Source organism: Orbicella franksi, chromosome 13 (assembly GCF_964199315.1).
Source record: "Orbicella franksi chromosome 13, jaOrbFran1.1, whole genome shotgun sequence".
NCBI classification, from domain to species: Eukaryota; Metazoa; Cnidaria; class Anthozoa; order Scleractinia; family Merulinidae; genus Orbicella; species Orbicella franksi.
This window is the reverse complement of record NC_138157.1, coordinates 1,769,302-1,779,884: the sequence shown is the minus strand read 5'-3', so window position 1 is coordinate 1,779,884 and position 10,583 is coordinate 1,769,302. Positions and strand designations below refer to the sequence as shown.

The 10,583-nt window shown below is 38.1% G+C and overlaps 1 protein-coding gene across 1 annotated transcript; it reads right to left on the bottom strand.

Annotated features, from left to right (window-relative positions):
* Positions 1–1,793: 1,793 nt before the first annotated feature.
* Positions 1,794–10,473, bottom strand: LOC145465369 (dynein regulatory complex subunit 4-like). The gene is made up of 14 exons (XM_081449149.1): positions 10,334–10,473; positions 9,287–9,662; positions 8,795–8,874; positions 8,593–8,649; positions 8,388–8,442; positions 7,465–7,553; positions 7,148–7,264; positions 6,482–6,613; positions 6,297–6,332; positions 5,739–5,825; positions 5,113–5,244; positions 3,840–3,917; positions 3,160–3,225; positions 1,794–2,744 (listed from the first exon to the last, which is right to left on the bottom strand). The coding sequence occupies exons 1-14, from the start codon at positions 10,334–10,336 to the stop codon at positions 2,595–2,597; spliced, it is 1,458 nt and encodes a 485-aa protein (XP_081305275.1). The 5' UTR covers positions 10,337–10,473; the 3' UTR covers positions 1,794–2,594.
* Between the last annotated feature and the right edge of the window lie 110 nt (positions 10,474–10,583).

Genomic DNA, 10,583 nt, shown 5'->3' with positions numbered 1-10,583 from the left:
TTATCAGGTGATTTCTGCAAGCAACCCAGAAATCCGACGGTTCAGTTGCTTCACGTGCCAATTGTTGTAACTCAACGACGTCAACAATAGAACAGAATTGCATGTCTGGGCAAGGACCGGACGTAAAGGTCGGTTTCAAAAAATTAGAGCGAAAACGAATAAACATAAATATATTTTTTGTAATTTGCGTGGCAGTTCAGTTGTCTCTGTACTGCAAATATCAGCTAGACCACAGGATGACTGAATAGGATTGACTGAGCTAAATTCAGTATTCCGTGATCGCAATGAATAAAGGTGTCATAGAAAATTAGGAAGATAGAAACACTGTGTCAGTGAATTTATTAAGGAAATAAAGGCAGAAATGGCACATTCCAGTAAACCGTAAGAGATAACCAAACGTGTTCGGCTGTCGAACTAAGTAAGACTATCCGTACTATTTCAGCCATAAAGGGTGGGATTAAAAGAAGATTAGTTAAGATAAACAGTACAATTGAAATCCGGGACAGATCAGAGAAACTTTTATTTCAAACTAATCCAAAATTATACTGACTCCGAGCCTTCGTTCTAAAGCTGTCATTTTCAGTGACAAGCCTTTTAATTTTGTGCCTCGACTATACTGAAAGCCAAGTATTCAGACGTATTGTAAACATACCCTTAAATTTATCAGTAATGAAATAAATGAAAGACTAACGATTCGGACGATTTAACGAAATAGAGACTTACTGGGAAAATAAAACCAGCCTTTTTTTTTTCTGGAGCGACTTCAGTGTGAACTAACGGGTATTGAAGAAAAAATGTGAATCAACTGGGATCATCGGTCGAATTCGTGCACTGCCTAGAGGAAAGTTTCGGCCATGAACCGGCGGCTAGCAAACAAGCAAAGCGGTTTCATCATTTAACTCATTCACACTAATTCAGGCTCTCGTTAGTAACTACGGAAACTGCCATAGTTTTTGTCCGGGGTTTTTGCTGGTCGTCTGTTTGATATGCAACAAAAGGCCGGTCAAGACGATAGTTTATCAATTCTGCCTCAACGGTGACATTCGGTCCACAAGTCAATCAACTTATGGGCTAGGCTCGATTTCCGCCGCTTTCTCGAGTCCGGTCTACGTTCCTCCCTGAGGTCGGGGGAGGAGCGCGGGCTCCTTTCCCGAACAGCGGCTAGTAATCGAGCCTACTTATGGGCTTTTCCCAGTTATTTTGAATGGGAGGTCATGATATATATTTAAGACCCGAAACTGAAAAGCAAACTACGTAGAGAGAGTGAGCTGTTTCCTAAGCGCCGAAAAACACAAAGGTTGTTTTGAAAGAAGGCTAGCCAAGATAATAAATCCACTGTTTGCAGTTTGCGCTTTACGCCAGTTACATGACACTTTCTCGGATGCTAATTGAAACCGAAACAGTCGCTTGTCTCCAAATTGATTACCACAACAGTAGTGTACGTTTCTTCCTGCTCATAACTGTGTAGTTATTTTTTATGTAAAAGAACGAATCTAAAAGTGTTTTTCCTTTCCGTGATGCAATATTGGCTTCACGAGGGTATCACACCTCCAACTTATTTAAACGGGAAAATATCACAAATGTCAATGTTTGTACGGGGCTATCTCTTCAGCATAAGGTGCATCTTGAAAGGTATAAGGAAACCACAAAAACATTTCTTCATGTTTCTTGGGAATGTAAACTATTAACTGAGTTGATATTAGCAAGTTTTACGTTTTAGAAAGGTTTCGTGTGCACCGAACCTTGAAACCCAGATATTGCATCATAAAATAAGCTGTTTAAGCACACCAATCAGAAACAATAAGTCGTTTATTTACCCACAAAAAGGGTCTCTACAACTGGTTTGTTTTGGAGTGTAAACAAAAGTTCACGCCATGATAATTTCGCTTAAATATGGAATGAAAGTGAAATGATTCGAATGAAGTCCGAAGCAATGCCAGAAGTCTTCAGGAAGAGAATATATCTAGACCTTTAAGTCGATAATCCGGTGTTAAAACATGACTTTTTTTCCTGCACAACTTAAAAGTCAGACGTTCTGGCGTCTGTTGTCAAACAAACTTTCCTCTCCCATGCTAAAGCTAATGAAAATTTATTACGACTTTTTTTTTTTTTTTACCGAAAAGCTGTTTGTTAAGCAGAAATCTCATTTTCGTCGCGGAATGTAAAGGTTCCAACCTTGAAGTACGAATCTTTGTCAGTTGGATGTTCGTTCTTGGAAAATAGATAAACATATTTACATAACAAATAGCTGGTCGGCAAGGAAACAATATTGTAAATGAGAACGAAACTGAGAAGTATATTGCTTCGACAGTATTTACAGAAAGGGATAAATTTAGGGGGAAAAAACATGAAAGCATACCGGGCGAGGAGGTTTCTGAACGTATATTTGTGAAAAATCAACACGGTGAAGCAGTAAAACATTTTTTTTTTACAGTAAAACACAATTTTTTACGATAATCTACGACACACAATAAAAACTTACTTTTACAGTTAAAGAGTCTATTTACATATTATGTATGATTCTGTCAGATTTGAAACAAAATTGTCCCTTGAAAATAAAAATGTTCGCAGTCGAGGAATAGCGTTTTCGTAGTTTAAGTCGGAGCAGCTACTAGGCCGGCGGGGCCTCGGCCGAGTTGTTGTCCTCCAATGTTGCTCTCCAGGGGCTTGAAACCGAGTTCTTCTGTTGGAACGCCAAATGACTGTAGCTTCGCCTCGTATGTTCGGATGAGATCGTTGTGCGCCTGAAATGAAACCAAAATCTGGAGTTAGAGGTGTGGGAAAGACAACGGAAGGCTGGAAAGAGCGCCGTCACACCCTTTATTTCTTTATGCTTATAATATTTTTCTCTCTTAGTCTTTAGAGCCCCAACACGTGCGTCCAAAAATGAATATCTCTAAAATTTTACTGCTTGGGTTACTATACGATTTGATGTACTACTATACGTACATGGTACATGTTAAACTAACAACATCTATCGCCACAAGGGCAGCAGCGTTAGAGAACTTGCCTGCCCTTGCTAAAACTTAATTCTACCAAAGATAGAGCAAGCTCTAGATTTGGAGCCCTCTATTAGCTGCTAAGAACAACACAAAATCATCTAAAGCATCAACTAAACAGAATGTTACCGTGTCCAACACGATAAAACACGTTATTTACCTTGCAGACACGAACCAGCTCATACTGTAAGTCTTTGATAGCGCTGTTCTTTGAGTCTAACACATCCTGAAACAGGGCAAAATAGTTTCTTTGTGAGATTTGGTTTAGAAAAGAACACAAGGACTTCAACAGTAAATATTCCACCATCACCTAATCCCTAGAAACAGTTACACACTGTCAGAGAATGCAAAACTGCGACCTCCAATTAGCTGCAAATTGTTAGATCGCCGACCCTCATTTGGAACCTGACAGTAATTAGATATTCACTAAATAGGAACCTGGTATTTTCTAAACGCTGGCCCCGTTAAAACAAAATTTTCAGACAAGTTCAGCTAAATCTTCAATATGACCACGACAATAATGAGAGCAAAGAAAATTCCTAAGTATTGTACATGTCGAGTGTGTTATGTATAGCATACTGTACCGCTTGAAGTTTGAATTTAGCTTTAAGAGTTTCATCTACTACATGTAAGACTACAAGGTCCGTAAGTGTGTTACAGAATTGCCTTCCTAACCCAGTCTCTCTGAACGAAAGCAAAAAAATCAATAAACAAAGTGCTGCTCCAAGGTTCATAACCTCAAAATGAATGACAAGTAGAAACGACTTGTTCATTTCAAGTGATGCCCACACAATGCGCTTTACTGAAGGAAAGTAAAAACTCTGCTGTCACACTTCTCACCTCGAGTTTTCTGGTGACAACAGTAAGAGCCGTAGGGTCCAGATTAGAGGCTGAGAGAACTTCATTCAATTGTGCTTCCTGTTGAACGAATGGTACAAGTACAAGTTAGGACACGTCAATTACAAACACTCAACAAAGTTTAGAGGAAATCTTAGGGTTTCAACAGCTTCTTTTACGAACATGCATACCACGTTCTAAATTTTTAAAATGTGGTTTCGCTTAAACATTTTAGTTAGTGTACTGTAAATGTTAAAAATAAATACTAGTTAGTGTGTTATACACTGTACATGATTTTATGATTACTGGTAGAACTCAAACGTAAGTAACCACAGTGTTGTGTAACAAAGCGATGAGAACTTGAAGGAAAAACATGTCACCAGCTAGGTCGGCTAGACTTGCCACAAGTCGACCTTTTCTTAATCCTTCGCTCAGTTATCTCCCTCGAGCAAAGCGAGAGGGTAATCTTCGAGCGACGAAGTTGCGAGCGTGAACGAAACCAACAGGTCAGGGAAGAATTATTGGAAAGGACTTTTAGAAAGTCTAGTCACCGGCAGAAAAAAGGCGGTAAAGTACGACTACATAAATTAGATCACGACTGGCTATAGAAGGCCACCAAACACATGTTCACTTTGATTGGGCGGAACAAATTACGGTGGCTTTGCAATCAGCTCTATATTGTTCAGGCAATCCAAATTATAGCTGAGGAAACCTTGGTATTGCGGACACTTGCTTCCATGGAAAACCCACAACTCAGATCTCTGCTTATGGTTTCTGCATAACGTTTTGCTTACAGCAATTAATTTTGTGTAACATGAAAAAAGCTAGCCTGCGTTGCAGACATTTCCTTTCCTTTGTCCGGGGGGAGAGATCAAACAAGCGAGCGAACAAGCGACTCAGTGGCAGTTTTGTTCCCTTGACGTGCTTTTTTTGGAAACGCCTGCTATGCAGGCTAGAAAAAAACGAGAGAGTTGCTCTTGGGCTCATCTGTGCGTCGAGCAGCTATGAGGATTCTTTTGCACTCTCCAAACTTCCCGCACGATTAATAAAAGCTGAAAGAAATAAATTATTTTAACACATTGTCCATGGAAATGGCAAAATGAAGTTCACTTTGCTCACATTATGAGTGTGCTTCATTGGATCCCCATGCACATTAAGTATACTGAGTCTGATAGCGCGACCTTGCTAGTTATGTTGTGTGAAAGTCATTTGACGAAGTATATAGTCCATCAAATTGCTTGACAAGAGTTATCTACCGGTTAAGTGTCTTTAGTACCTTCTTCTCCAATGTGTCAGCAAGGGTTGCCAGTTTCTTTTCCAACAGTAAGTTCTTAAAGTTGCTTTTTTGTTGGACTTCATGGATTGCTTTCACAAACTTGCCATACAACTCGTCACGTTCACTTTGAGTCTACATCATGAGCAAGAGAGAGAAAATCATACCACTGACTAAAAAACAGTGATGAGTGTAAAGATGGTGTCAGTGTCATGTGGTAATCAAATGTAATGTACTGTAAGACCACTAATTTTTGATGCTGGAATAAGTTATACAATGGTTTCATCTACAGACTCAAAGCCTTGAACAAATGAGATCAATGGATGCCCTCCCTCATCAATTACCTTTGTTACTCCCTGAGGGTTTTGAGCACAGTTTCTTTCATTGCCCTTACCCTTGACATGGCTAATAACCAAGCAACTGGCAACAATATGCAACCTCTCAATAAATATACTGAGCAATTCTATGCTTCTTTGGCAAAAAAAAAAAAAATAAGGAAAATAATTACCTTTATGGCTTTTGCTTCATTTGTGGAACCTTGTGATTCTATAAACCGATGGGTGCTCTTGGTGTAATTACTAAGTTAGCTAGATAAAGTGCATATACAGAATATCACTGTAGACACATACCTGGCTAAAGCGCTGTTGAAGAACTTCATGCTCCCAGTGCAGACTTCTGAGTTCTTCTTCCTGGACTTTGAGTCTTGCTTTGGCACTCTACAAAGTAACCATGACAAGTGGCCAGAGAACTCTAATGATTACCCAAGATACCACCTACACGTAACCTAGTATATCTTCTTTCCATCTAGTGGTTTGCAAGCAATCTGTTGATATCTTGATGTAAACCTCTTATCTCTAGCTGTCTCTTGTCTATAGCCATGAAGGCATGAGCAAGAAAGAAGGGGGGGGGGAAGGGGTGGAAGGAGGGGGGTGGAGGCAAACACTTTAGATGACCTAAATGTATTTCAAATTAGCTACCATGGATAGAGTTAGTTTTGACTTGGATGAACTGGTGCTTTAGAAACCACAAAGCAGGTGAATTTTGGTGAGTGACTGCATCATTACGAATACGTACACAAATTACGCATAGAAGAGCAAGGAAAACCTTGCACCTCTGTGATCTGATCAAGAACAATCGAAGATTGTTTTTACATAAAACAAGTCACTCTCAGAGGTCTGTATACTTACAGCTAAAGATGCTTTGTCTTTCTCGTAGTTTGCCAACTAAAGAGAAAGAAAGAGAAAAAACAATTCTCAGTTAAATATCCCACCATTGATCTCTCTACAGACCCAACAGTTCTTTAAAGCACTTCACTGTTAAAACATGTCATCTGAGCTTTGAGTTTAAACTGTAGTTCTTTTTGTACGCTGACCTGTTTTCTAAGTTCTTCCACTTCCTCTCTTGCTTTCTGTAATGGTTCTGTTAATCTCTTGTTCTCAGCCATGATTTCATTCATCTGTTTTTCCATTCTTTCCTCTTTCTTTTTCATCTCCTCTACTTGTTCCTGATTAAAATGAAACAAACATGATCTGTTTTTAGGGTATTTCTAGGAGAGAGGGCACTCATTAAGCATGGGGCAGCAGTGCTGTCATTAAGGGCCGTAACCCACAACACCTGTCACGGCCGAGTATGCTTGATTTTCATTTGATGCTACGGGTGAAATTGCCTGTTGTTGATAGAATTCAACCACAAAGTAACAAGTTTGCTGCGGGCATGGAGAACAAGGCTACTGGTGACTCAAAACTTAATGACAGGCTGCACTCAGTACTTTTTCAAATTAAAATCCAAGGGTGTAAAATCAAAGAGGAAGAAAGATGGCTCATGAACAGGTGATCTTAATGTATTCTAAAGGTTCTGTAATGGAAGAAAGAATGGGTAACCTTGGGTGATAGGCAGTGCTAAAGGGGTATATAGGGAGCGGAATGGAATGGAATGGGTGCACTTTGACAAAACCACATTCAAAGGGTGATGCCTATTTACACCGGCAGTTACGCTAAAACTACAAGCAATACAAGAAATAAGACTAACAAGTTATTACCTTGAGAGAGTTAATGAGAGCCAGGTTGTTAAGTGTGATGTCATTGTAGTAATTCTTGATGTCACTGAATGCCTTCTCGTGATTCTTCATTAGGGTATTAATTTGGCCATTCTTACGCTAAAAAGAAAGAACATCCATCAGTAAAATAAAGGCTGCAACAGAAAAGATCACTGGGGAACCCACATTCAGTTCACTTAACTTTGCTTGAATTAATATTTAACCACACTGAAAGATTGTAATACAATATTGATGATTTGTTTCAAAATATGACTCACAGTAAATATGTGTAACACTGAAAAAATATGGATGTAAAATACCTCTTCAATTTCATGTATTTCAGTTTTTCTTCTCAGCTCCAGTTCTTCTCTGAGTGCCTTCATTTTCTTATCATATTTGGACTCAATTTCTGTAAAAAAAGAAAATAGTAAACAAGAAATCCACAGTTATCAATCAAACCTGGGGTCAATGTTCAAACTAATTAATGCAAAACAATTGCAATAATAATTATTTTTTGTGTCCATTTTCTCTATACATGTAAGTGACTAATGGTATCACTGACTGGAACGTTTTATCTCAGGAGACATGTGACACCTCCTCACTAGGTTATTTTAAAGTGAACCTTACGCTAGAACTGTGATTGGTTTTATTATTTTATATTTACAATGTTTTTATCGTTGGATGTACATAACTTTTAGCTTTTAAACTTTTAACTTAACTTTTATTTTAACTTTCAATATTTATTTATACAGGGTCCCACTGAAGAGCACCTTATGGTGAATTGGGCTTCCTGTTTAAGTATTTTAATTGTTATTATTATTATTATTTTTATTATTATTATTATTATTATGATTATCATTATCATTATCAGAATCATAACTAGCCTTCAAACCTAAACATCTCTCACAACTGAGAGAGGCATCTGAGATTTAGGCCAAAATTCTTGCAAATAACCACAACAACAACAAAAATTGTGTATATGTATATAGTATGCAGAGGTTTCATCACTGCAGCAGAAGGGCAGCTGGTTTGCACAGGTAGGTAAAACTTTTTGAACTGAAATTCTTGATAAGAAAAACTTTCCTCTAGATGGTCTAACCAGGTGACCAAAATCATCCTCACAACCGGCACGGCCCTTAATGAAACCCCCGGTATGTTACTGGTTAAATTAACTCAAAAATATTTATGTGCAGATTGGTTTGATTTTCATGTTGGTCTGGATATTTTCGTACTCTACACTCACCTTTAACTTGTCTTTCAAAGTCTTGTCTGAGTCTAGTCACATGCTCATCATGGCCCTATTGACGAAAAAATAATTAAGTTTAAGACCTGGCATTGACAACTGTTTAATACCAAGACCAAATTGTATTTCAGTCAGACACACAAATGTATTTTATGAAATGTTACAGCAACTTTCTTCAATTATTCGTGATTGTCAATTAACTCACCTTCTTTAGATTCTTAACAACATCCTCATGAGAAAGTTCCTGTTCTTTGAGTTCCACCTGAAATCAAACCATTTAAATGTTATTTAAAATACCTTGTAAACTAGGAACTTGTAAAGAATTTATGCATCATAAACCAGCTACCCACAGAAAATCTTAGAACCACACAATGTCCATCACATTAAAAGAAACACTAGTGACAAACCTTGAGCGATCTCTTGTTCTTTCGCAGATCTTGTTCATTATTTTTGTGTTCATCTTGAGCAAGCTTCAAAGCTACAGCACCTTCGAAAACATACATGTATGGCGTCATACAGTGCTGAACAAACATGATGCGTATCAATGTCAGTATCCCTGCAGTGCAGTTCACACCACATGATTACATGTGTATGCTTTATTCATTATACAAGCTGTTATGTACATGTATGTACTAACAATATCTTCAATCTTAGTCAGACATAACAGTTATGGCTATATCTACAGTATATCAAGCTAAATTATTCAGACTGTATAATGTTGTTGTCTGATCACTATGCTGCCTATGCTATGAATTCAGCTTAAGGGTTTTCAAGTCAGGTTGATAGACAAGATGCACCCCAGATCTACAAAGTGTAGTGTAATAAAGAGTGGCTTCAGCTTGAAAATGACGGTCAAAGATCTGATGTAACCAACGCATTGTTTCTTCTTGATCACTTACTTTCAGCCTTGAGCTCAGCAATGTTGTTCTGGTGTTCATATAACAAATGCTTCACTTTTTGCTTATATACTTTGATTTCCACCTGATGCCTCTCCTCTGCCTCTTCCATTTCTCGGTCTTTGTTACGAAGCTCTGCTTTCTTTTCTTCATGCTGTCTTTTTGTGATTTCCCAAAAAGTGTTCACCTTATCTCGCTCAAGTTGGAAATAGTTCCGTTCTTCACGCTCTCTGTCTAATTCCTCTCGTAATCTCACAATGTGCTCCTCAAGTTGCTCTTTGCTCATTTCCTCTGTGCTGATTCCATCCACTATTGTAGGAGTCTTGGATTTAGCAGACTTCTTTTTGCCCTTCTTTTTTCCACTTTTCTTTTTTGGTGGCTAAGGCAGCACAACAAGAAATTATTACTTACTGTATTGAACAAGCATGCAGCATAATAAAAAAACAAAACAAACACGGCAATCACTTTACAAAGCTTGCTTGACATACAATGAACACCAGCAAAGATATAGACAGAGGACCGATTTCAGTCGAAAAGCATGATCAGTGAACACAGAGGAACCTACTGTACCCAATAGTCCAAAGATCTTTGAAAGGTAGAGAAAGAAAAATATGAACACATGCCAGTCTTCTGTGATTTAGTAAATAAAGGTTTTTCATTAGAACAGAAGATTATTTTCAAAACATCCCTGATGTTACAGCCATATAAACTTTATATGTGTAATTAGCTTGCATGTAAGCTTTTCTTTTATGTATGCCAGAGTTGCCAGTGCTATTCATAGAAATCTCTCACTGCCAAATGAATTCCCGTACGATCTAAATAAAGTTATACATAGGGAAACCGAAAGGACAGAGCTACGTGCCCCTATTATGGAGTTCTCTGTATTACAGAGGTAAAGATTAAGCTTATATAAATTCTGATCTGGTTTCTTCGAGTGAGGTGGAGAGGTTCGACTGTAATTCAGAAATATGGCAACTATTTCTACAATGTGTTCAATTATAGCAAGCCCATAGCATTTAGGATACAGAATAGCAAATAACTGCCACCTACCATACTGACTGTTTCTTGATTTTAGCTACAAAACTGGTAGAATTTTCAGCAGTAAATCGCTTTTTCCAACTTCAACAGATCATGAAGGAAGATTGTGTTGCCTGGAAACGAATTCAACAACATCAAACTCCCGGATTTCAAAATGGTACTTACCGCTGGACCTGAAAACGTGGACGCGGTATTTGTCACGATCAATGTCACGATCTCTTTTCAATCAATGTTTGTAAAGTTAGGGTTCTGTCCTCGTGTA